This window comes from Catharus ustulatus, chromosome 8 (genome assembly GCF_009819885.2).
Source record: "Catharus ustulatus isolate bCatUst1 chromosome 8, bCatUst1.pri.v2, whole genome shotgun sequence".
Taxonomy (NCBI): Eukaryota; Metazoa; Chordata; class Aves; order Passeriformes; family Turdidae; genus Catharus; species Catharus ustulatus.
Window position 1 is genome coordinate 24,500,160 of NC_046228.1, and position 26,421 is coordinate 24,526,580.

The following is a 26,421-nucleotide window of genomic DNA, read 5'->3' on the forward strand; positions in this document are numbered from 1 at the left end:
CAGATATCTGCAGCCCCAGAGCCTGAGCTCTCCTGCATGGCAGTGGCTGCGCAGTGGTGATCTCCCCGTGAGCTGGGATGCCTCCCAAGAGCACTCCCAAGGTTGAGAGATGCCTTGCCTGGCATCTGGAACATACAGCAAGGTGACATTTTATATTAAATCTAAAGCATACTCTACACAAGCTAGCTTAACTATTAGAAGTGTGGTAAGTAGTAGAGTGTTTCACCACCTTGTTGTCATTGTTTAGTAACTGTTTAATCATCATCATTAAATCACTCTTTAATAACACTTTCTAGTTAACCCTACAAAAATGACTTCTCTTAATAGCTTGAAAACTCTTTGATACTCCTGAATGCTTTGCTTTCTACTTCCTGGAGGAGAAAATTAGGTAGGTAAGTATTTGTGTTTACATCATATTAAGTTCCACCCAGAAACTCTGTGAGGCTGGAACGTCATTTACAATAATGAAGCAATCATTTCAGAATGGTATTACAAATTGCCACAGCTGACACATAGGGATAAATGGCTCATCCAGAATGCATTCAGATGGGGCTCCCAGTCAACCAATTGGATTACATTCAGCAGTACTTAAAAATACTAGCAGATATTTATCTATTTCCCCATGCTGGGAGCTTAAACTCTGAAAGTGTAGGTGAAGTGTGTGCGTGCCGGGGCCCGCTAAGTCTGTTTCTGTGAGTTCCCTTTCCTGTTGGCTAACTCTGTTACTTAGAATTAAAGGTTGACTGGAGTTCAGAGTTCAGTTTTACACAAGATAGAATGCAAAGCAGAACCTCTAAACAAATGATAGAAAATCTCATCCATAAAGGGGTGAACTATGAGTGTGTGTGGCAAAGTGTCAGCCCACCAAAGTCAGCCGGGCTGTGCTCACCAAGCAGGAAAACACAGAACTATCCAATTGTGACAGTTCAAGAGTTTAATGAGAAGTTTCTGTTAATACAAAATGGAAACTAAAGCACTTCCATCTGTTTCTTCTTGATGAAAATGTTTATTTCCAGGCTGTATTCTGCAACATGTGAAGGGTATTGGTTTACATACAAATGCGTGCTCAACACTCCAATTCACTCTTAACTTAATTTGAATGCCTTTAGTAACAGTGAAAGATGCTCAGATTGACAGCCTCACAGATCAAAGCTCACAGCATGATAGTTTGGGAGAATATCCAAGAAAATTATTTCACCAAAAGTCTTATATGCTGGAGACCTACCCAGGCCTCAGGCAGATAGCCTTTGCTAACACAGTTTGTACAGTCCATCACAAGTTCTGGCCCAGTTATGGAATGGCTGTAGTGTTGCATTCCTCACACATGCAGCATACAGCAAGTCGAGCCTTAGGCTATATTACCTTTATTCCAGACTAGTGGCAGTGCAGACATTTAACATTGCAGTCTCCTATTGCAACACAAATGCACTGGGGAAATGAAGCTGGAGTGCAGAAGTCATTTCTGCTAAGCCTGCCTCCGAGCAATGGATTTTAAGCGGTAAAAATTTTCTCAGGAGTGTACCAAAGATTGAGGATTATGCTGTTACTATCAAATGCTTGTTATCTTCAAGTCTAATACACTAGCATATACAAAGAACCTGTGGAGGAACAGGCAGTGGAGGCAAATCCAAATATGTGCTATTGTCTTGCAGGGATCTGGTTTAACTGGAGCCCCAGTTGTGAAGAGGGAAAACAAATGCATAAAAGAGTTGCAAGCTGATGGAGTTAAAACCATGTGCAAAAAAAAAGGTAAGTATAAAACCTACAGAATGCTCAGAAGCAGTAAAAGAGCAAGGAAGATAAATGTCTTTTGTGGCTAAAGCAGAGTAAAGGATTTGGGCAAATGTCTTTCTGAAATCTCCATCAACTAATAGAACTGTAAAAAAGTGAACTACAGCCCAGCACGACTGAGAGTGAGCACCTTTTCTTCTAAGAAAGTGAGTTCACAAATGATGTATATTGGTTCCTTAGGGCTCAAAATGAATGTAGGCTGTAGGCATGTGTATTTTCAGAGATCTGAACCTAATCAAGTTCATGCAGGAAATCTTTGGGGTGACCTGGACCGTTTCGGTTCCAGGCTAAAACTCCGAAAAATGTATCTCACATTGACTGATACTCAAAATTCCTAGACTGTCTGAAAGGCTTGCAGATTTTATTCTGTTTTCTTTAGTATTTTCTGCTTGCTTCTACTGTATAAAGACTCAAGTTGTTTTCTTTTTGAGTTTTCAACAATGGAATATTTTCTATCAGAAATTAAACGCTGTAAAACTAATATGTAAAAATGAAGAAGACTACCTGTGAAATCAGGAGTGTGGATGTTTTGTTGTACTAGTTTCCACCACTTGGTTCTGGTCTGTGTGTTATAATGGCACAAATCCAGTTGGAAAATGACAAGGCTGAAGCTCATAAGCTTGGAAGGGTCACTAGGAAAATGCAGTGCTTGCAGGAAACACTGCTGTCACTTTTGTGGGCTCTCCCACAAAGGCTTCTCTGTTTCAGTTGGTGCTGGGTTAGTATTGGTAATGTCAGAAAATGGTATGACTAGGCTTGAGATGACAGGCAAACTCTCACCTATCCCAACACCAAGGACTCCAGGTCTCATTTCTGTTTCATTTCTGACTGTGCCATCACTGTCCGTATGAATTTGGTTTGAAATGCTCAGACAGAATGAGAGGGGTTTTTTTATGTGAGTAAAAGTAAATCTCTGTTCAGTTGCCCAGCACATGGTGCTTTGGGGTTCTGTCCTGGTTAAATACCAACTTAAAACTCAAGAGGCTGGGAAATAAAAAGATATTAAAATTTGCTGGTAGGCTTCCTGGAATTTTAAGTGGATGCTGACAAGTACATGTGCTGTCTGTAGCAGTTTTTGCAAGAAAAAGGCTTTACTCCAGCCAAAGGGCCCAACAAGCATGGGCTCAGAGGTTATCATTCCTGTGGAAAAATTTCCAGAAATATGTTAAATAAATGTCTCAGTCCCAGACAGTCTCAAAATGGCAGGTAGTGAGGTTTCCAGAGAATGATTTCTTTGTTAGAAGAATATTCCATATGCTGCCATAGCTAGTCCAGTTTTCTGTTTATGAATGCAGCATCAAAGGTGTGAGACTTCCAGTCACTGAGCCTGGATAAATGGAGGGATTCATAGAAGTAAGCCAAATCTAGACCTTGGTTAAACCCATGGAAGATTGCAATTGACCTCAAAAGTGAGCACAACCTGGTCTGGAATGAGTACCAGGCTGGTTGCAGGAGTACAAGCTTCCTCAGACAACCCTTCCAGCCTAGGCATTGAGGGGCATCAAAGGGCTTTTCTACATGAAAAAATGGCAGTTCTAAAGTTATAGAAGTGTGAGTTTGGTTTTTTTTTTTCAAATCCTGCTGGAAGAAATAATGCTTTGTAGAAGTTGCTGAGTCCTCATCATACTCATGGGAGTAGCAGCTCCTCTGAATGGCTCCTAACTTGTTTTAGTCAAAGGTTGTCTCGTTAACAGAACTCTTGTATTACAGCAAATGTGGGCCCTTTGGCTGACACAGGTGAGAGGAGTTTAACTCCCAAGAGAAGCAGTACCAGCAGACTCAAAGGACAAAGATCCTCAACCTTCTTTCCACCTGAGCTACTCTGAGCACTGTCTGCCTGTATAGTGAACATCAGACAACACTCTGCATCAGAACTTGTGTTGATGGTTAGCTTTGCCTATTATTGAGAAACGTCTATCAGTAAAGTTTAAGGTAATCTGGGTATGAATTTATAATTTGTGCTAAACCACAATAAGCTAATGTTCTGGTTTTGATGGGATGCACTTTATCTTCTTCACAATGGCTAGTGGGGGGCTATGTTTTGGAATTGTGCTGAAGACAGTGATGATAATACAGATATGCTTGTGATATTGCTGAGCAGGGCTTGCACAGAGATGAGGCCTTCCTGCTTCTTATTCCACTAAGTTGGGCAGGGACACAGCTGACCCCAACTGACCCCAAGGGATATTCCAGACCATATGACATTGTGCTCAATATATGGAAGGAGGGGGGACATTTGGAGTGATGGCATTTATCTTTCCAAGTAACTGTTATGTGTGATGGAGTCTTGTCCTCCTGGAGATGACTGAACACCCACCTGTCCATGGGAATTAATTCCTTGTATTTCTTTGCCTGTGTGCATGGCTTTTGCTTTTCCTATTAGACTGTGTTTGTCCCAACACACAAGTTTTCTGGCTTTTACCTTTCTCATTCTCTCCCTGATCTTGCTGGTCAGAAAGTAAGAGAGGCTGTGTGGGGCTTGGCTGCTGGCTGGGGTTAAACCACCGCAGCTGTTCTTATATTCAAATATACCTATTCACCTGCTTTAGACTACTTTAAATGTAGCTGTTTCCCATGAGCACAGCCTCAGCCTCTGTGGTGCCAATTAAAATTTTGATGAAGGAGAGAGAAAAAAAGGCAATTTCTTTTCTCTGGTTGAATCACAGCTGTTGTATTTCAATGATTGGCCATTGTGGTATGCGAAAGCTGCATGGAGGAGAAAAAGCCCAGGCCCTCCAATGAAAGCTGTTGGTGGTTGAACAGGATGCTTTAAGAAGTGTGAACACATCTATCCTAATTAGTTTCATTCTAAATGAAATTGCCTGTTACAAAGCATACATATTAGAGAAGCAAGTGTTGGAAAGGAGGTTCTGGACCCTGTTGACAAAATTCCCAGCTGCAAAGTCAAGTTCATTCCCCACCCAAGTTGTATAATGCTGTGATGTGATTCAGTTAGATAATGCTGTGTTTGCTATTTTGATTAGTGTCTTGGCAAAAGAAATTTAATTGGAAAATGCTAGCCCTTTTTATTTTTTGTTTTTATTATCTTGGTTTGTCTCTCTAAATGCTTCCATGTGAGCAACTTCACTCATCTTTAAAGAATGCATGTAGGAAAAAAGAAAAAAATATGTTTATTGAAGCCTTTAGCTATTACTGCTTGTACCAGATAAGGTTGACACGAACACTCTCCTTCTCCATTTTTTGTGGAATTTTACTTAAGTATGTTATATACAAAATGGGGGTTTCTGTACCACCTTGGCTGGAAAGCATGTTTTCAGAAATCTCCTGGTGAGAACAGTCGGGTGGTTTTGGCTTTTAACCCGATGTCGTGCTGAACGCTTACAACCTTGACTTGAACCGCAGCTTCCTGGATTTGGTGTTGCCGTGTCCATGTCACCTGGTCCCGCAGGCTGTGCTCCTGGGGAATTCCTGGCGGAATTACCTTTTTGACTGAAATGTTTTGTTTTTGATAAAACGGACCTCTCGCTGAAACCGCCTCTTGGTCAAAACTGTTGTGCGGTTTTCACCGGCGGCCGTAGCCCGGTGCGGACTGTCCCCGGGGACGCCGGGTGCTGCGGCCCCTCGGGCCGCGGCGGGCGGGCAGAGTGAGCCCGGGCCTCGGCGGCTCCTCCTCCTGCAGGGAGGGGGTGCAGGGAGGGCCCCGCCCTGCAGCGCCGGCGAGCACCTGGGACGGGCGGCGGTGGAGGCGGCTGCACAGCACCCGCGGTAGGCGCGACCCCGGGACGGGACGGGGGCGAGGGGCCAGGGCCGCCCGGGGCTGTGGGCCGGGCCGGGCTGTGGGCCGGGCCGTGTCCCCGCGGGGACGGGACCCTGGGGTGACAGGAGCCGGGCTGCCGCGGGGTGACGGGCAGCGGCTCAGGGGCTGGCGGAGGGGCGGTCAGGGCTTGCAGCGGCTGGGAGGAAGCAACGCCTGTATCCTGGGAAAATGGGGTTGTAGTTGCAGTTCGGCCCGTTGCTTGTGCTCGTAGTTTATAATGTTGATATGTACAGTTGTCAGGAGAAGGCAGCCTGAGATGGTAGGCTGGCCATTACGCAGTGCCATTTTTATTTTATTTCCTCCCCCCGCCGAAGGCCCCTTTCTCTAAAGTGACCGAAATATACTTTACCTTTTCCTATACCTCATGTGCTTCTAACGTCTTTAAGACACTTAAGTGTCTTTAAGTGTCTTCAAGTCACTTTAGTTGTCTTAAAACCAAAACTCTTTTTGAAGAGTAATGCTGTAGCTACATGTGTGACAAAAAACAGCACAAACATTTCCATATTCAGAAAAGCAGTTCTTTCTTGTCCCCGTCCTGTTTCTGGGCAGTAAGGGAGTACTTCTGTGGAATATGTTTTTATTTTAAAATATATTTATAGTAGTTCCTGGAAGCTTCTTCCTGTTAAGGAGGAACTGTGTAGAGATAACGTTGTGAGGGGAGTGGCAGAAGCGTGGAAGGCATCTCAGCCCAGAACGGGGACAGATGGCACCGGGGCCGGAGGTGTGGACAGAAAACAGAGTGCCGAGGGAGAGGGAAAGTGCTGGTGCAGCGTGTTCTGATGAAGGAGCTGATTGTGAGGGTTATGCACCGGAAAGCCCGGCTGCTATCGGAGGTGGGAGGTTCATTCCCTGATACCTCCCCCAGCATACAGTTATTTTCTGTGGGGTGAGTCAGTGCTTTTCTGGAACACCCATGGTAACGTCAGGAACAATACAGTACAAGTGTATGGTTGCTGGAAAGCCTGAGTGTATGAACGCTTTCCCCATAGCTTGGCTATTTCTATAATTTCCTGTATTTTGAGTTGCTGTAAGAGTCATGTGGACCACTCTCCTCCCACTGATGCAGCAGATAACTAGAACTGAACATTGCTTACATGTTTGCCTGTAGTCCTGTTTCTGATGCATTTCTACTGAGTGCCTAATAATTTTATGTAAAAAAATATGTCAGTATTTATGATATTTATCATAATTTCTTTATCTTCCCTGACCTTAGTATAAGGTCAGGGCCCAAAATGTCTGTCTGTACTTAAAATTTCTGGAGTAACCATCACATTCATTCACATGATTTGTCACTTCTTTAGCTTATTATTTGTTGTCTCCAGAATCTTTGGAACTGTTAGACTGAAAACTCCATGAAATGTCAAAAGTCACTAAAAGATATAACAAAACCAGCAGTGGGATGGACCTATTTCATGGGGGTATTTATGTAGTCAGAATTATAAAGACATAGTATCAGATAACTTAAAATACATAAACTGATCTGCTATAAAAAATCAAGCCAAGAAGTCTGATGTGAAGATTAGAGGAGATGCAATTTCCTAGACCTCTAGCAAGTTTTGGAAGATGGAGCCTCCATAGGGTCTGTTCAATAACTGCATTGATCAGAGCCAAGATAGAGCCGACTTAATTCTAGTTCAGTGATAGTGTTTAAGTACATATATTAAAAAAAAAAAAAAAAAACTCTAGTTAAAGCAGTGATATAATTGAAAACAGCAGATGGTTTAATTGTGACTACAGAAATAGTAGGGCTTTTGAACAAACTGCAAGTTTCATTTATTTTTAGCCAAACCTCTATGTAATTGTTTGTAGAAATGTCTGTCAGCTTCAAATTGGTGTGTTGGAGGCTTCTGTTACATTAAATATTCAACTGAGTAATGGCACCAATGTGATTTCTTTTGTTTATTTCATAGATTTATGTTTACTACCTTGAACCATGTATATTATTGGATATATTTTTGAAGTGTTTTATTTTAACTGTTGGCAATAAGGACAAGGACTTCTCAGCTGTATGCAGTGTGTTTTGTTTCGAGTTTCTCTTGAAGGTAGCAAAAGACTTTCTTCTAAAAAAAGGAAAGAAAAAGGCTGCATGTTTACCCCTCAGTGAGCAGCACTTTCACCTATTTGAAACTTGAGTTGTTCCTTTACTTTTGCCAGTTTATTTGAAAGTGGGTGTGGTTGATATAAATGCTGAATTTCCTTCGGGCAGTTCCCCAAGATGAGAAGAATGTAAAGTAGATAAGCAAACCTAATAACAGCAATAGGTATTTACTGTGTATTGCTTCCATTGTTGCTTTGTGTTTGTTCCAGATTTTATCAGCACTCACTAAAGAATCTTGATGAGAAGTTAGATCCTGAATGGGGTAAGAGTTATAGGTCAGAGTTGGGACTCAGTGGTGCCCTTCTAAGAGACAATTCTATCACATTTCTTGTGTGATTCTTGCTTGGCAGCTTGTTTTTGTTTGTTCCAGTGCAATTGTACCCATACTGTTCAGCTGTCACAGATGCTGAGTGTGGACCAGTGCCAGTCGTTAGATTGTGGCACCTGAATGAAACAAACACAGCCCCACACAGCTCCACTACCTGGCTGTTCCCTGTACAGTGCAGTGTCACTGTGCAGTCTGGTCAGCAGCAATGTTCTGTCTAAGATCTCCAAAGAAAGGGAAACAAGTTCTTCCCAGATGTTGCCTCCTTTTTTCCTTTGTGTGCTGTCTGTTTAAGAGAGAATATGCTTGGTAGAGGAAGGTTAAAAGTCTTTTGGAATTCTTGTTTTGGTTGGTTTTGGTTTTGGTTTTTTTTTCTTTTACTGCAAAGTGGTTTTTGGAGGGCATTGGGAAAGTGTTCACCAGTAGAAGAGGTGGGCTTCCAGTTCAGGCTTTTGGATCCTAGCTTCTGGTGGGCTTAAGAGCTGTCAAACACATCAGTTCCATATTAAAGATCCAGATGAGTTTTAATGTTTCTGAAGGTCTCTTGTTTGTGCTAAACTTTACTATAGCCATATAGTCAACATGTATGTCAAGTGATGCTTGCTATAATTAATTCCTACACCCCAAAGACCTCTGGCTTGGCTAGAAAAGCATGTCTGATTTTGGACTTTGGCTTAGTGAATTACTCTGAATTAGGTGCTTAAGTTGCACCTAACTGGCTAGAAAAGCATGTCTGATTTTGAACTTTGACTTAGTGAGGTGCTTAAGTTGCCTGAAGCAGACATGGTGAATATCCCTTTTATTATTGATAGAGATAACAACTTTAGGCTTGAGAATTTGTACTCTATTTCTATTCTCTAGGAGAATAAATGCATCTTACAAATGTTAGGATTTGGGGGGTGGAATACTTTTCAGTAGTGAGTTTTAAGGACTAAAGCTTTATGATCTCAAGTGCAGACTAGATTTGAAGGCTATCGACTTGCTTTCTTGTCACATTCCTTGTTTATGTTTACTTTGAAATACCTATCTCTCTATTTTACTACTCTAGGTTGGTTTTTGAATAATTCTGTTCCTGGAAAGAATTAATCAGCTGAAAATGATTCCTTATAGCCTGGAATGAATGAAAGTTTGTCCATTTGCTCACTGAGGGGTAGTAACCATCCCAGTGTTGCTGGACAGCTGAATGTGTAAGCCTTCCCTGTACAGAGAGTGTGAAAGTCATCACTGTTAAGGAAAAGTACCTCTTGTTCATGTGTGCAGTCCCCAGGCTGCCAGCAGAGAGGTTTTGTCTCATGTAGGGTCTGTATGTCCATGAGGAGTTTAGCTAAGGTCCCGTGCAGCTGCTGCAGTGTGCCTGACTTTGGGAGCTGTCACTTGAACAGCTTGGTGTCAGTGTGGCCTCCTCTGCAGCCCCAACAGCTGCAGACCTGCTGGGAACCTTTCGTTCTCCTTTTGTTCCTGTTGCCTTTGCAGAGGGGCCACTCCCTGGCTCTGCGCTGCAGGCTCGGGCACAGCAACTAATTAAAACCTGCTGGTGTGAAATGAACACTCAGATACTTTTTAGTTACTATTTTAGAGTATTGAATACACTATTGCTGTAGTTCATGGAGTAATTGGTATTTACATATTCTGACTTGCACTAATGGTGTCAAAATTTATTCTTTCATGGTGGAACTTAAAATAGGAGTATAAATCTCTGAGGCATTAGTCAGTTGAGACTGACTAATAGAACATAGTTCAGACTATTTATAGTATTTTTTTTGCAACAAATTATTTTCTGTGACACATTATGAGTTTGAAATAACCTCATTCCATTACTTCTTTGAACATCTCATAACCTTAATTTGGTTTTTTTTCCTTGCTTGTTTTCTTGTTTGGAAGGTATCTTATCTATATTGTCATAAATGTTTTTACTGTGTATTTTGTATATTTGAAAGAGAGTATCAAAGAAAGTGCTACAAAAGGAAGCACTTGCATTAGGGCAGAGTAGGGGTCCAAAATGAAACTCACCTCCTGGAATTAACTCAGGTTTTTGCTGAACGTAGATCTTGAACGTCCTTGCAGCTCAACTAAGTTCTTTGGGTTTTGAAGCCCTGAGTATATATGTAGGGCTTCTGTCACTGGAAGGGTTACAGAAATGTTCTTAGTAATATTTTTACAACTTGGTTGTGGCTTATGGGTGTGTCCTCATTCAGCTTTTCTTTGTTGGACATGGCATCTTTTTTCAGTTCTATTTTATTTTGACTAAAGCTTGCAAGTGCTGCCTTTCTCATGCGCTTCCCCCATATCCCCCTTGCCCCAGCAGGTCAAAAAGTGCTAGATTATTTTCTGTAATAAAAAAAAATTATTCTATTGAATTAGAAGGAGCATCAAAACTGGCAGAGCTCCTGAGTCCTAATACTAGCAAGCAAGTCAAATGGATAGTGTTTAAAAGACCCTCATATTTGAGTTTGTTTCTGTTCCACCATCTGTTCACAGCTGTGAGTTGGTTTGGGTTTTTTGTTAAGGAAGTGGATGATGTGTTAGTACTCTTTAAATATACATTGTTGGATGACGTCCAGTAAAGGTTCATGAAGGTGAACAATGAGTGATAAAATCTGTGTAAAAGAGGTTTCCTGAGTTTTGGGTGGCATGAACTCAGCCCTGTTGGAAGATAAACTCATTCTACTAAATTAACTTTTTCATAGTGAAAGGAAGGGTAGACAGGAGTCACATACATACGCACACAGAGGACTTAATGAAAAAACAAAATTGCAGGACTTTTTATCTGCCAGGTTGAAAAATATTACAACTGATACAGGAGAGAACAACTGGCATGCTGCAGTGCAGGAGTCAAAGATAAATCTTGCTCAGGCCAGTAAAATAGCAGGTAGCTGGTTCAGTGCTGACTGTGGTTTGTCCTTGTCTTGGAAAAGCACAGTGGTGGATGCCTCAGCTCATATCTGATGAAAACGACAGCGTATTGTAAGGTGATAAATTCTGTTCTGCTGGTTTCACAATCACGGATCAGTCTTGGAGCAGGTACTGTAATTTATAGCTTCAGGCTGCTTTGTCTACTATATCCTGGTAATTAACCTTGTGGAGGAGTCAAGGCCAAGGGTTTAACTTTACTCGGTGTTCCCTTTGAAAAGGGCATAATTGAACAAACAACTTTGAACAAATAAAAGTTATGATTTTTCATCCTTTTTTGTCCTCAAATTATTGTACCATGGCATAGCTGGAGCCTGAACAGCAGCCACTAAATAAATTCCAGGAACGGGTATGAATGCAGCGGCTGAGCTTATTGCTACTGCACCTTAAAACAGAAGTTTTCTGGCAGCCTTGAACTTTTCTTCTTTATTTCTTCCATCATTATGGAATTTGTATTATTGTTATAAATTTCTTCAGTTGTAGTCCTTTCCTTCTGTGCTGTATCTTACAGAAGTGTATTTTCAAGATTCCTGTTGAAGGTCTGTCACAGATTTAATCTTCTATGAACAGTCTGTTCCCTCCTAGCTTTACCAATTAGCAGGAAAATGCTCCAGAGCCTGAGTGGTTTGTAGCTTGCAGAGTGAAGCATGATAGCAATGTTTCCAGTGGGAGTAAAACCTCAGGTTTTTAAAGTTCTGAGGTGGACCTCTGGGATTTGAATACAGGGAATGGGGAGAGGACTTTGACAGTAGTTGTTCTTTGTTTTCTTCAAGGCACTCCCTCTTTCCGTGTGTGGTTTGGTTGTTTGGATTTTTCCCTTGTCTTGTGCACTGCATTTTTTATGACTGAGCAAACAGAGACCTTGCTGTTCCTGTATCCTCCCACGTGATATTTGTATAGCAGGGTGGGTTTCCACATCTTCTGTTCTCTCACCTGTGTTACCCCTTTGTTATCAGCAGGCAGCTGCTCATCAGGAACAATTTTAGTAAAATACTGTGAATGTAGCAGGAGAAAGTGTGGAAAATGAGATTAGAAGATGAAATGGAGGCTGGGTTCAGGGAATGGTTGGGAAAGGTAACTTTCTGTGTTTATATTTCTAAAGTTAGAGTACTGGCTAACAGAGGCTCAAATGAACTGCAGAAAAAGGTGGTGATCAGGGAAGTTTCTGAACATGAGAAGTCAGTGTGTTTGCAGATCTAGTTTGCCTGGAATCAAACCAGTCTGGGAAAATTTCCCCTTGGAAAAGCCCTGGATAAATACAGTGTTCAAAAGAAGCAAGTGGAACATTTTTATATAGAAACTGACATTTTTTTTAGGTTGCTGAAGTTGGCTGTTTTTTCTCAACCTCAGCTTTCATTGCCAAAAGGCTCTTTTAATGTTGAGGTTTTTTCCAATTTGAAATGAGTGTTCTATATGGGATTAAAAGCAAGCAAACAGCCTTGCTAAGGAAAACAAAACCTATCCCACTGCTTCTCACCCTGTACCACAAGAGAAAAAAAAGTTTTTTGCCTTAAATTTAAAGCTTTACTTAAAACTTTATTGAAAAGGCATCTTACATTTTTTCGAGTGTACTGTCTTTATTGTATTTACATGTAAAGCTAAAAAAGTAACTAAAAGTATAATTATGGTTGTATCTGAAGAAATAACACTAATTTCAGTGTTGTAACAATTTGTATATAAAATGTACACATTGACATTATGCTTGCTCAGAATCTAGATTGTGGGGGTTCTTTGGTTGTTTTTTTGAATGACATGGTAATAATTGTTCTTATTTATTTTTCCATGCTTTATGATGTAAAGCCCATTTCTCAATTAGAGAGGCTCTGGAGCGTGCCAGGCTGCCTTCTGTTGAGTTTTTTTAATGTTACTTTTTTCTGCTGGCCTGTGCACTTCATGCTGAGGTACCTGCCCAGGAGTGGCAGCATGGGCCTGGGGCCCAGCAGCTCCCTCTGGCAATTAACTGTGTGGCCAGCAGCCAGGAGGGAGGAAGCTGCCGGCTCGTTTTTCCAGCAGCAGAGGGAGAATACGTGTTTTGCTTTTTGTTTCTTGGCCTCGTGACTTTGGAGTCACTCTTTGCATGGGTAACAGCAGGCACTGCTTTTCTAATGCTGAGAAGCTGCATTCACTTATTTATTGATTACATTAGACTCTCTGTACTGGAGCAGAAGTGAGTAGGGTTGTAACTTTTGGTGTGCTCTGTTCATTGCAGTTTCTGTTTGTTCATTTCTCTCTCTTTAAATTTAAATGAATATGTACAGCATGAAGTCCTAACAGTTTCCAAGTAAATTGCATATTTCCTAATTGTATTTCCTTATTAAAAAACAAAACCACAAAAAAAGGTTTCTCCATTTCAGTATTGCTATGCAATAGAGCCATGCAAACCAGAAAGGGAAGTTAATGTGATCGTGCAGAATGAAAACAATTTCACAAGAACAGCACCCCCGCCAACCAAATCCAAAACAAAATTCCACAGCTGAAACCCAAAACACAGCAAAACATGCCAGATGCAAAAGATACTGCTTTAGGGGAAAGAGTGGGGAAAAAAAGAGAAAGGGATAATTTACACATTAATTCTGAAAATAGACTGGGACTTGTCACTAAAAATAACCTTCAAAAAATTCACACACGTTATGGATATTTTCTTCATAGTTACTTTTACCGTTCTTCCTGGAAGTTGTTCTGTTTAAAATAAGGCCTTTGTATTCTGGAAGCCAGGTTTCACTTTGTCCTTCGTTAGCTGTTCTTGCTTTTTAACCTCTGCTTCTATTTTGGACAGCTAATGACTTTGTGCACTTCTGTGCTGACAGAGGCACTATCCATTTTGAGAGACCCAATTTGTCCTAGTGATCTTATCCTATCAGGAAACCCTTCATATCTTATGGCAATGCTGTAAGCATGAAGGTGTATCCCTTCTCCTTCTTACTCTGACCTTGCACTTCTGCAGATGTTTGCATTTAGGGGCCTTCTGACAACTTCTTACAGTTACTCACTTGAAAACGTAGCTTCTTTGTCAGGTGATTTTCTACTCTTCATTGATAAGAAACATCTGGAAAAATCTGGAGGTTTTAATGGCACAGTTAAGGAAGCATGTTCCAGTAACACATGCCTAAAAATGTAATAGACAAAGCAAGGAGTAAGTAGCAACTGCAACAAATAAGAAAACTAATGAGAAATGACTCTTCAGCTGCTTTGCTATCTGTTTATTAGTCCAGCAGAAGGAAACAGGAAGAGGTTTCTAAGGGAAAAGTCAGGACAAAGTGTGCAGGTTCTGTCTAAATTTTGGTAACTGGTTACTGCATAGATGTTGCCTGTTAGTGTTATGTGGTGCCGTGCGTGAAACATCACAGAAAATAACTGTATCCCACCTACTTTCCAGATCTTTGCAATGAGTTACCCGGGCTATCCCCCAGGGGGTGGATATCCACCAGCTGCCCCAGGTAAGTTGTTCAGATGAAGTAAACATTAAATGCAGTGGTGGGCCTATCTGGAGCGGAAACATGGCACAGATGAAGAACAAGACTGCAGAGGGTTTACTTGACTGCCCAGAGCTTTCTGTACTTGCTTGTTAAGTCCTGTTTTATCTGGGCTGGGGATTCTGATTTGTCTAATACGTGTGTTCTGCCATGTGCTCATATAATAAGGTCCAGTTTCATTTATCCCTGATAACGCACAGAGCATTAGGACATGATCTTAATTTGCCCAAATCCAATAAATGACAAAGGTCAGTGTCCAGTCCATACTGAGTCTTTAAGGTGGGTGGTGAGACAAATGAGTGTGGGGAGGAATCATTCATACAACTTAAAACCATATCCCCCAAAGAAACAGGGAATTATCCTTAATTCACTATTCTTAGGCAGATGGTTGCATACAGAAGGGAGAGGGCTGTTAAAAAGGGTAGGAATTATAATAACATAAAGCTGGTGAAATACTCAATCGCTGCTTGGTTATCAAGCTGAACTTCACAGTTGTTAGTGTCGTTGAAAGGTAGAAAGAAAGGACTGGAGTCATGTAGGTGTGGTGAAATGTGGAGTTAGGCAGGCTAGCTCAGGAAGGGGAAGAGGTGTACAGTTAGAAGGCCTACTAGCTAGGATGCCTAATAAATAAAGCCTATTTCTGAGCAGAGTATTTGTCTTAAGTTAGACCATACTGCTGTGTGCAGAAAAGTTTTATGACTTTGTTATCTGTAAATGTACTGTGGTGCTCTGTGGACACCTCTCAAATTAGCAAAGTAAGTGGAATTAATATCTTCCTACTGGAATACCCAGACAACTTTGTACTTTAGGTGCTCTCAAGTCAAAATATGCTGTTAACAGTCTAGAGTGCTAACCTTCAAATAGGTTTAAAGTTGTTTTAAGTGAAAACTTACAGATTTAATTATAACTAACATGACTAGAAATACCCAGTGAGATTTCTCTTTTTATAATAATTGCACTGCTAGCCTGCACATCTTCAGTTGATTTTCCTGTAAGTGTTGAAAATACATTACATTAGACATTTAAGTAGTAAGAACTTTAAAAAGGCATAGTTTCTTGTTTCAGCACATCTGTGTTTGATTTCAGGTAGCAGTCCTTGGGGTGGTGCTGCCTATCCACCTCCTTCAAATCCACCTCCAATTGGTCTGGAAAATGTGGCTGGCTATGCCAACCAGTTTAATCCCAGCCACATGGCTGGAATGGTGAGTTTGCTTGCATTTCACTTGATGTCTTAAGGGCAAAGTTGTGTTTCTGGCATTGTCACTGAGGGGTCCATCACTTGAGTTCTGTGCCTGTATGTCTAATCTGTTTCGGTGTGAGCATTCAATATTGCCTATTGAACAAAATGGTTACTGGAAACTATTTCTTATTTTAGGAAAACAGAGCACTAGTTAAGTGTTGTTAACAGTCTAACTTCAAAAGTCGTGGACGTAAAACAACATAACTCTGCATTTGCTGTGTAGAGGTATAGGGAACTATTAACACAGATATCCACTGTTAATACATTCACATGGGCAAACACAGTCTGGATTTTGCCCATTACCTGGATTTTGACCAGTCAGAGTAAGGAAAAAGGCTGTGTAATGAAGGTATCAGTGATTCGTCCTTGAAAAGAATGTGGGATCAACAGTCTCTTATAAACACTGATGTTTAACAGATGGAAGTAAAAACCTTTTACATTGACTGAAGAAAATGCAGACATTTCCAGTGTGATTTTTTTCATAGAGCAGAAGTGAGTGACACTTCTGACAACTTCAATCTTCACTTCTGTTCACTTCTGTTATGCTGCATAACGAATGCAGTTTGTAGGAAGATATTTGCATTATAGGTGTCTTTCTGAGGCAGTGATTAAATGAAGTGATTTGTCAGCCAGCAGGCAAATTGAGCAAACTATCTAGGGTGTACCAGGCAATATCCGCAGCATCTAGTTTCTGACAATGCTGCAATCATCAAATGTCATTTCTGGTTTCTCTCTAGAAGAGAGGTTTCAGTGGTAAAATTTTGATGTGGAGTATCTTCATTTCAGGTTCTGCAGAAGTATTTTGAAATGAAGTCCAGGAACTCCTACTAGTTGTAAACTACTAACACATCATAAAACAGCCACAAGTCGCTTAAAGTCCATGCACCCTTGTGATCACACAAGGCAGCCGTGGGTAAAGAAGGGATTATTTTGTATAAAGTTTTAGGCAGATTTTTCCATCCTGCTTGCTATCTTTTGCAGATAAAGAACTATCTCTCTCTGTTGGTGGGGAGGGAGGTTATATTGTATTAAGCATGTTACTGAAACTCAGCTGTTTGTACTCCTTCCCGTCTCTTGCTTTATTGCTGTCATTGCAGGCATCCAACCTGGCAGGGACCTTTGGAGGGGCAAATATGCCACAAAGCATGTATCCTTCCACACCTGGGGGTTATCCACCAGTTCCTCCAGGTGGCTTTGGGCAGCCCCCGCCAGGACAGCAGCCCTCGTATGGAGGGTACCCTCCACAGGGAGGAAATCCACCATCCGGAATGCCACCTTACCCCGGATACGGGGGCGGGCCTGCGCCAGGCCAGCCCACACCACCGCCTGCTCAGCAGCCTATGAGCTACCCAGGATTTCCAGCAACTCACCCAGGGCAGCAGCCCATGCCAAATTACCCAGCAGGTCCAGCTGTCAACCCATCCATGCCCTCTTACTCAGGAAGTACAGGGCCTGCAGGCACTCCTGTAACAGTAAGAGCATTCACTGCTTTTCTTCTGAAGTGTGACTGTGTGTATGTTCCTCTGTTTTCTTTGTGTGTGTTAGTATAAACCGATCATAATATTGAAAACGAAGTTATGAAAAGAAGTTTGTGTGAATAGAGCGATCGAACATTTTGAAATGCAAACAGTGTAGGCTCATGTGTCTTGAAACAAATTGTTTTACCATGGTATCCAAGAAGAAAGATTTGACATGAATTCTGATTAATCTTGCCTTTCCTAGCTTTAGCAAGTACTATATACAGTATCATCAAACTTTAATTAATTGGAAAGCAGATTTAATGTCAGCAAACCTTGATCTTGCATTTTCTTGTAATTTGTGTCTAGAAATTAACAAATTTCTTAATGCAGGGTTGCTTTGAGTTTTCTCTATTACTTCTCTCACAAAAAGAAAACTGGTAACAGTGATCATCTTTCCTAAGTAGTAAACCACAGTATTTCACTATTTAACACTAATATGCTGTTAACACTACTACTGTTTAACACTACTGATCTCATTTTAGCATGGAAACCGAGGTACAATCACTGATGCACCAGGTTTTGACCCTCTGAAGGATGCGGAAGTCTTAAGGAAGGCCATGAAAGGATTTGGTGAGCAGTCTGAGGATTTACAGTTCAGTTAAAAGTAGAATTGCACCTCCATTCAGCACTGAGCTTTTTCTATTGCTATGTGTGTACTGAGTGGGATAGTTCACATGTGATTGTCCTTAATTATTAGAAGTAATAGTGGAAGTTTATGTAGGCATAAACAGCATCGTGAGTTTGGCTTTGGTTTAGGTTTTCTTTGTATTCTTACTGTGTGAGCTCAAAGTTCTGTGCTTGTACACAGGAGTAGATACTGTAGATGAATTCAAGGCATTCATGTCCTTCTGCTGGGTTTGGAACAGGATAAAACAGAGGCAGAAAGCAGAATCTCACATGAGGTGATGCTCATTCTGTGGTGTCTGTGTGCACGTACAGGAACCGATGAGCAGGCGATCATCGATTGTCTTGGAAGTCGTTCAAACAAGCAACGGCAGCAGATAATCCTGTCCTTCAAAACAGCCTATGGAAAGGTAAGTACCTTGTGAGGACAGAAGGAAGAAGAAATAAGAGCCTACATCCCTTCAGTGGCAGTCAGAATACTTTGTGGTGGGAAAAAAAGATTGGGAGGTGCATTAGGGGAAGATGGTCCTTAAGTCATAGCCAGTTCAGAGTTCTACTTTTTACCCACTCTTGACTTCTTCATGCAGTATTGCAGATGAAACATGTAAAGCAGTTTTTATGCTAAATGATTACTTTCTCTCTTTGGTCTGTTCAGTCTATTTAATTGGACTTTAATGACCTCAATGTAGACATTCCATTATGCTGGTTTTAGTGTTAAGTGGAATAGTTTTACTTTGAACATATATTACTGGTGCTTATGCAAGAAGAATTATTAGTAAAATGCATATTTTTGATGCTTGCTTTTGTCAAGTTTGGTCTTTACACATTTTTCCTTGTTTTTCCTTCTCAATAGGATTTGATCAAGGATCTGAAGTCTGAGCTATCAGGTAACTTTGAGAGGACAATCTTGGCAATGATGAAGACACCTGTCATGTTTGATGCTTATGAAATCAAGGAAGCTATAAAGGTTTGTGTAGGAGATACAAATTTATAAGATAGAGGAAATAGTTGAGCTGATAAAATATTTGGTTGCTATTTAAAAGTTTGGACTTACTTGGGATTCCTTGCTTTGACTTCCTATACAAGGTTATAGTCTGAATTTTTTTCCCTATATAATTTTATTGCATTTCTTTTACACTAGGTTTTAGAAATGAAGAATTTGAAATGTTTCCCCTTTACTTGTTTTAGGGTGTTGGCACAGATGAAAATTGTCTCATTGAAATCTTAGCTTCCCGCAGTAATGCACATATTCAGGAACTCAGCAGGGTCTACAAAGCAGGTTAGATCTGTTGCATCAAAATTTTCTACCTTTTCTTACTTAATCACTGACTCATAGTAAGAATTTAGGAAATGAGCAGGGTTGTGTGGGGATTCATGACTGTCTTTTTTCCAGAATATAAGAAAACTCTGGAGGAAGCAATAAAAAGTGACACATCTGGACACTTTCAGAGGCTTTTAATTTCACTTGCTCAGGTACTTGCCTGCTGGGATTTTGAAATTTGTTTGTTGTGGGTTTGTAGGTGGTGTGGATTTGGTTTGGTTTTGGTTTTTTGTTTTTATTTTAGTTTAAGAAAAAGGCAGCCCATCAAAGCCCTCAGTAACACTTAGATATTCTAATTCTTTCAGGGAAACAGAGATGAAAGTACAAATGTTGACATGTCTGCTGTCCAAAAAGATGTACAGGTGAGTAGAAATGCTTCATCATTTCTAATTGTAGTCAGCTCAATATTCTGAAATTTGACTGTGTGGCTTCTGCTTACTGTTAGTTTTGGATACCTTGTGACTTCTGATGCAGTGCTTATGTTTGAGTGGATGGAAGAGTTATGAAAAGCTGTGACAGCATTAGAGCCATGCAGGTGCAATACAGAGATGAAACTCTTGGGAGTACAATCCGTAGGATATTTGACCTCTCATTCTGTTGGGTCTTTGGCTTTTCCAAGTGTTGGATTGTGCTGCTTACTAAGGAAATTGTCCAAAGAGATTTGAGGTGTTACTTGTGTGGATTAAATTTAAACTATTCAACACCTGCATTAGCCTTTGCATGTTGTTTAAGGAAGTCTGGAGTTTTGCAGCAAATAAGGCACTTGGACTTAGTAATGCTTGCCCCATTTCTTTTTCTGTATGTTCCGCTTCACTGCATAGCAAAGGGAAAACCCTGGAATGTTTTAGCCATACTAGTGTAATTTAAATAGTTATGTCGTTAGCTTTTCAAGAACATCCCAGAACACACCTAGAATTCTAGAAGAAAAGCTAGATGTAAGGACCATTAGGAAGAACAATTTTCAGGTACTTTTTGAACAATGTCCCCTCCTTTAGTAATCTGGAGCTTTTGTGTTGGAGCACTTATGCATCAGCAAGTTAGGAAGACTGCAATCATAGCATATTACAGGAAGGCTAGAACTAGTTGCTATTTATGGCTTGCTCCTATTTTGTAGTACATAAGCTAAGAAATAAGTGTAAAAGGTGGAGAGGCTGCTAGGAAGCAAATCTGTAACTCAGCTGTTAAGCCTGACTACTTTTCTGAGTAATGAAGTGTGAATTCCCTTCTGTGCTCAGGAATTGTATGCAGCTGGAGAGAACCGCCTAGGAACTGATGAATCCAAATTCAATGCCATTCTGTGTGCAAGAAGCAGGGCCCACCTTAGAGCAGGTAACAATGTCCTACATAAACAGTAACTTGATTCTGTTATGTGTAATGATAAAAATATACAGCACTGCTCTGTGCCTGGATTTCCTCCATCTGTAAAATGAACCCAACGAGGTATCGATGAAAATCAGGATGAATTCTGCTAAGGAAGAGACACCTTTCCTAAATATCAGAGCAGGTAGAGGTCATACTTGTTCAAATGATCCTCTGATTAAAGAATTGAAAAACTAGAATTGTTTCAGTCTTGCATACTTGTGTGTGCAAGACACTTGGAATCCTTTCCTTTTGCTTGCCAACATCAGGTGCTACACCAGTTTGCCATGGTGGAAATGTTTTAGTAACTGCATGGAACTTTTACAATGTGCTGTTGGCATGCAAGGTACTTATATGGAGGAAAGGGGTGTATATGAGAACCTGAATATTTTCTTAATTTATTTTGAGACCCAAAGCTTTCCTAAAAAAACTTCCATGCTTTCTTGGTTTAACTCTTTAATGAAAAGGACAGATCTAGGCAATCTAGAAAGGAGCATGATAACATGTAAATGGTTGGTAACACAGTATTAATCCTTGGGATGTTCAAACTAGAGTGAGTTCTCTGTAGTGTCCAGCTGAGAAGTGCCATTGAAATGAAGCCATCCAGTGCATTCCAGTGCCCCCTCTTGTTGCAGAGCTGAAATCTCTCTTTTCCATTAACAGTCTTCACTGAGTACCAGAGGATGTGTAACCGGGACATTGAAAGCAGCATATGTCGTGAAATGTCTGGAGACCTGGAGAAGGGCATGCTGGCAGTGGGTATGTGCCACCTTAGAAGTTCATTCCTGCTATTCTGCTACAGCTGGCACCTGTGACTTCAGCTAAGGGTGTTCTTATTGGTAGTAATTTCCAGTTTTCTGCTTTTTATGTTGAGCTTTCTGTGAAGTTATTTGTGATAAGTAAAGTGGGGCACTTAATTCACCTCAAAATGACAGATGAAGGTGTTCTATTCCAGGCAGAATTTAATTTTCACATGTTAAAATGGGGAGAGAATGTTTACCTATAATTGACAGTGTTTTAAGGAGTGGACTTGTACCAACTGCTGAGTCAGTGACAATAGAGTATTTGGAACAATTTTGGAAATCCAGCAAAATACAGGCATTGACCCTCTAATTAGTTGCCTCTACCTCTGTTTAGTAGAAAGAAAAGTTAGATTTGATTGCAAAGGGGTTATTTTTTCCACATTTCCTGTGGCTGCAATTTTATTAAATCTTTGTTTTTAATTGCCCCCAGTACTTCTGAGGAGTGAAAACTCTTACCTCAGGTCCACTGTTGTATCTTCAGAAGCAGCCGTTTGGTTCCATGAGGTTGGGATAAGGCCTCAAGCTGCTGTGCAGTAGCTTTATTTAAAATGCTTTATTGTAGATACAACTGTGAACCACTTTCCTGTCTTTTGTCTTTACATCTCTATTTATTTTCCTGTTTATTACTTGTAAAGTGAATATACTGTGCTGTCTAGAGCTCCTGCTTTAAAAGTGTTGTTCTTTGGTTTTGAATATAGTATTGATATAACCAAAAAAACTTCCTCAAACAACCACATACACAAAAACTTCTACCAAAATGAGAATAATGAACTTTGCATCACTTGGAAATGAGATAGGAGAGGATATTTGGTTCAGCCACAACAGATTTTTTTTCACTGAAGTTTGTAACAAAATCTTGGCAAAATGAAAGTAAATTTTAAAAGCCTCGTTTTTCACTCCTGTCTTGTGCATGTGTGAACTATGTAATTGCTGTTCTTATTCTGCTTGGCCACACTGTCATTGTGTGGATCTTTTAATGACTCAAACTGGATCTAGCTGATTGTGTCTGATCCATTTGCAGACCTTTCCCAGGATTCAAACTTTGTCACCTCAGAAACTATTATTAGAAAATCAAGCTTAGGGAAAAGAGATTTCTCTGTTTGTAGAAAAAGATTGCCTTGGTAAACAAACTGCTGAGACTTTAGAAGCCATTTGACTTCATGGAGCTTCATAGTGACCTAACAGGTCTCCATGTAGATCCAGATTCAAAACTGAGACTGTAGCTGGCAAATTAGTCAATAGCCTTTTGAGCAAGGCTTGTCATTGATATTTACTGAATAACTGCCTTTATTAAATAGATTCTGTGGGGGTTTTTAATTATATGTATATACACATATATCTAGATCAGTAAATGAAATTAACATGATTTGTTCTGTGAATCTTATTTGCAAGAAAAAAAGGGGTTTTTAATTGAAAATATTTAATTTTACTTTCTTTAAAGCTTTCTGGATTGTACAACTGGTAACTTACAACATCATCTTTAAACATCTTAGAATGCAAGTGTGTTGTGTTAGCTAAATGGAGTGATCCAGAAACATGCATTTCATTTTGTCATTCATTTTTGAATAGTACTGTACATATCATTGACTGTTGTGTGGTGAACTGCTATCTCTCATCTACATTTTCCTACTGAGAAAAGTACTTCTTCCTATACAGAATGTGTGTTGCTATGAAAAACATATCTGGGTGTACACCTTTAGTTCTGTGTTGATTCTGTGTGATTGATTTTGATACCTTACTGTGCTATTAAATGTCAAGTGTGGTCTATTTCCTCTGTAGTTTGCCACAGTTTGCATGATTGTTTACTTGTGACCAACATTGCATCAATATATAGATTTGAATTCTGATTAGTGATGGAGGATTCTTTCATTATCCTGATTAACACGACAGTAATTTGACTTAGATTTTGCTCTTTCAGATTTCTGATGAACTGTGCTAATTAAATATAACATCCAGTCATTACTAAATGAGCATGTTGAAAATTTTTCAGGAGTCCTTCTGAACTTTGTGGCTAAAATAAGACTAAAATAAGGGTTGTGATGACTCGCCCTTAAGGAGAAGGAACCACCTATGGTTCTCTGCTGTCATAGGTGTTTTCCTAATTTGTACTAGGATAGGACTTGAATTTGTCACACCTTGCAGATTTATGGCCTAAAAATTTAGACTTAAGAAGCCAGGAGCACCACTACCTATGTGTTCCTTCAAGTCTTCTGCCCCTTCCTCATCCTCTTTTTCCTTCACAAACAAGGATCTGATCATTAAAATTCAAAGGTTCATTATGGCTACTTCACACTGGATGGTTTCTGGTGACAGAAGTATTTGCTTTGAGCCATGCTGTGTAGGTTCTTTAACTGCGTTGCAGCTACTGTTTGGATTAAAAATAATTTCAGTGACATGGAAGGGGTTGAAGCTGCATTGTATCAAGTGTATGTTTATATAAAATTCAAGCACATGACTATGTTGGATAAACTCAAAAAATGACTGAGTTCTGACTGAGGAGGAATGCCTGATTTCTGTAATACTGTTCCTCTGTTCCTTTTTGCAGTTAAGTGTCTCAAGAACACGCCAGCTTTTTTTGCAGAGAGATTACATAATGCAATGAAGGTAGGTGTCTGTGACAAGTTACATAAACTTACAGTGTGGGGTTTTTTTTAAGCCCCTTGTACAGCTCTTGGGAAGGAACTATGCAGCTGAAGGGATTACATTTTTCAGTGGGCAGATGACTAACAGGATGCAGTTGTTATTATGAAAAGCTGGAAAAATCTAGCAAAGTTGATCCAACTTAACAGAGCAATGAATACAACCATACATAAAACAAAAATCTTCACTTCATGAAAGACAAATATGCTTAAAACTCATTGAAATTGATACTTTTTAAGTAGGGAATTCTAGCAGAAATAAATAAGTAGGCCATTTAACTCACAAATTTTCCTGATCCCCCTGTACCTCTGTCAATCCTCCTCTTTTTTTCAAACTGTTCTTGTGCAGAGAAATTCGTGTCCTACCACTAAATTTAATCTATGAAAGCATGGTAGGCTAAATTCTGTTCAAGCTTATTAAGTCAGTGGGGTTGTGGTAGTAAATAGGCATTTCATTTTTTTACTAGTGCTGTATCATACACTTTCCAGTACATTGTAGTGCTGCTTTGTTTGTTTCAGGGAGCGGGAACAAAGGACAGGACACTGATCCGGATCATGGTGTCGCGCAGCGAGGTTGACCTCCTGGACATACGTGCAGAGTACAAGAGGATGTATGGCAAATCCCTCTACGCAGACATCACTGTAAGACTCAGACACCTTACCTTCTGTGCCATGACAGCCTTGTGCTAGCAAAACACTGCTCCTTGAGCTGAACAGCTGTTACCTGCACTGCGTGTAGCTGGCTGTGTTGGATTGCTGCATTTGCCAGGAGCACAAGGCCTGAGGGCCAGAGGATTGAGAGCCCTTGGGTATGCTTGGGGGTTAGGGGAACTAGAGATGGGGAGGAAGCTAACAGCCGAGGAAGGAAAGGGAAGTTGGTCCAAAGGGGTTTCTGAGACCCCTCTATCCCAATCTCCTAGTATGATCTTGTGGGACCCACTTAGCCCTTCAGTGGAGCTCTACTTCTACACGCTCCTGCGTGTTGGAAGAGTATAAAGCTTCTAAAAATCTTCTAAAGGATTGTCTCCTCTTTCTCTTGAAAGTACAGGATTTTGCAAATAGACTAAACTTCAGATTCTTTAACAGTTGATTCACCCTCCTACTGCTATTAAGAGCTGTAGCAACAGCCAAGAGGAAGCCTGGCCAATGGCAGGGTAATAAGAGCTGGAGGAGAGTGAGTGGTGTCGCTTTAATTTACCTTGTAATGAGGGTGCCAAACCCGTTAAGCCCATGTTTATTCCTTCGGCTGTGGACACTGAGGGTCTGTAATTTGGTGGTGTTTGGAAAGAATCCTGTAGACATTTTGTAGGTTAGTGTGTGCCAAATGTTTCTTCTACAGTAGTTGCATGCCCTGTAACCACCAATGTATGAGTAAAAAGCAGTGGGACATTGGTGGAAAAGCTCTGTACTGCTTTTCCCCCCCGTTCCTCTTTTGATTTGGCATTATACTTTACCATTCAGAAGCAGAACAGACCATATCTATTTAATGGACTGAACCTGGTCAAAATTCTGCATCAGTAAATATGGGGCGTGTATGTCCACAGTTAGGTATATGTAAACTCTGCTGCTTATTTCTGTAAAAGTAGAGCCAAAAATGTCCCTGGAAGGAAAGTTCTTAGTTTTTCAGCTGTGGCTTCATCTCTTTTGGTTGTTCGTCAACTTTTCTTTTTCTGCGTTCACTTTCAGGGTGATACTTCGGGAGACTACCGGAAAATCCTACTCAAGTTGTGTGGTGGAAATGACTAAATGGAGCATTGAGCTTTTCTTAAAAAAGCTGCTGTTTTCATGTACTTGCTGCAGAACATCTTTTTTTTTTTCCATAAGTAAATGTGTAACTACCTGTTTCTTCTAAAGCAATTGCATTTCAAACTATAATATTGCAAATAGCCTCAGTTCAAAAGTAGTAGGTAATAAATGCCAAAACCCCTCAAAATACCGAGCTTATGTGCCATCTACTCAGGATTCTGTATAACATCCTCAGCAATTCATGGATGACAAGTGATTATTTCTTTTCTGCTTATATCATGCTTATCTGATATAGTGTTTGTTTTATGAAACAAAAATCACAGTTGTATGATTTAAGGTGTTCTTTTGTATAAACATTGAGTGCCATTTTAATGCAAGTTTTCTATCTATTGTATGCCAAGTTGATTTTGGGCTAGCCCACTTTCTTATATGTGGCGATAGCAGCCTTGAGGTTTTGTGTCTAGTTCAGACTTGTTTTAAAGAAGTTTTGTCAAGTTGTGGTTTTTTTACCTTGATTCTTTTCAAGGAAGATGCGTTCCACATTTCATTCTTGCTAATGCAGACTGTCCCAAGGCAGTAGTAATGTTGACAGGAGTAAAGATTCTGTCAGTAGTGTTTAAAGTTTTGGATCGTGCCTTAAATATATGTATGTAAGAAGAGATTATGAAATTAAAGCATCTAAGTCTTTGCAGACTGTGCCTTTTGGTGTTCATATTGATGTATGTGAGTGATGACTCAGTTTATGTAACTTAGTTTTTCCAGAAAAGTTCTCTTCCACAAGATTATTCAGAATT

At 40.3% G+C, this 26,421-nt stretch overlaps 1 protein-coding gene across 3 annotated transcripts; it reads left to right on the forward strand.

Moving 5' to 3' along the window:
- Positions 1 to 1,503: 1,503 nt before the first annotated feature.
- ANXA11 (annexin A11) lies at positions 1,504 to 26,318 on the forward strand. 3 transcript variants are annotated; one of them, XM_033065488.2, is made up of 15 exons: positions 1,504 to 1,749; positions 14,279 to 14,339; positions 15,462 to 15,577; positions 16,713 to 17,087; positions 17,618 to 17,705; positions 18,075 to 18,169; positions 18,613 to 18,726; positions 18,948 to 19,038; positions 19,153 to 19,232; positions 19,386 to 19,442; positions 20,316 to 20,409; positions 21,103 to 21,198; positions 23,788 to 23,846; positions 24,401 to 24,523; positions 25,568 to 26,318. In XM_033065488.2, the coding sequence occupies exons 1-15, from the start codon at positions 1,720 to 1,722 to the stop codon at positions 25,625 to 25,627; spliced, it is 1,539 nt and encodes a 512-aa protein (XP_032921379.1). In that variant the 5' UTR covers positions 1,504 to 1,719; the 3' UTR covers positions 25,628 to 26,318. The 3 variants fall into 3 exon arrangements, with proteins under 3 accessions (XP_032921379.1, XP_032921381.1, XP_032921380.1); XM_033065490.1 differs by lacking the exon at positions 25,568 to 26,318 and adding an exon at positions 22,684 to 22,703 and having other exon boundaries at positions 1,653 to 1,749; positions 24,401 to 24,487; XM_033065489.1 differs by lacking the exon at positions 1,504 to 1,749 and adding an exon at positions 5,448 to 5,517.
- Positions 26,319 to 26,421: the final 103 nt, after the last annotated feature.

What these genes read in the sequence shown, in the direction of transcription:
- ANXA11 (XM_033065488.2), top strand. Translation starts at nt 1,720, where the DNA reads ATGGAGTTAAAACCATGTGCAAAAAAAAAG. An exon ending in AACCATGTGCAAAAAAAAAG is followed by an intron (nt 1,750 to 14,278) that starts GTAAGTATAAAA and finishes CCTACTTTCCAG; the next exon opens with ATCTTTGCAATGAGTTACCC. An exon ending in CAGCAGGGTCTACAAAGCAG is followed by an intron (nt 19,039 to 19,152) that starts GTTAGATCTGTT and finishes TCTTTTTTCCAG; the next exon opens with AATATAAGAAAACTCTGGAG.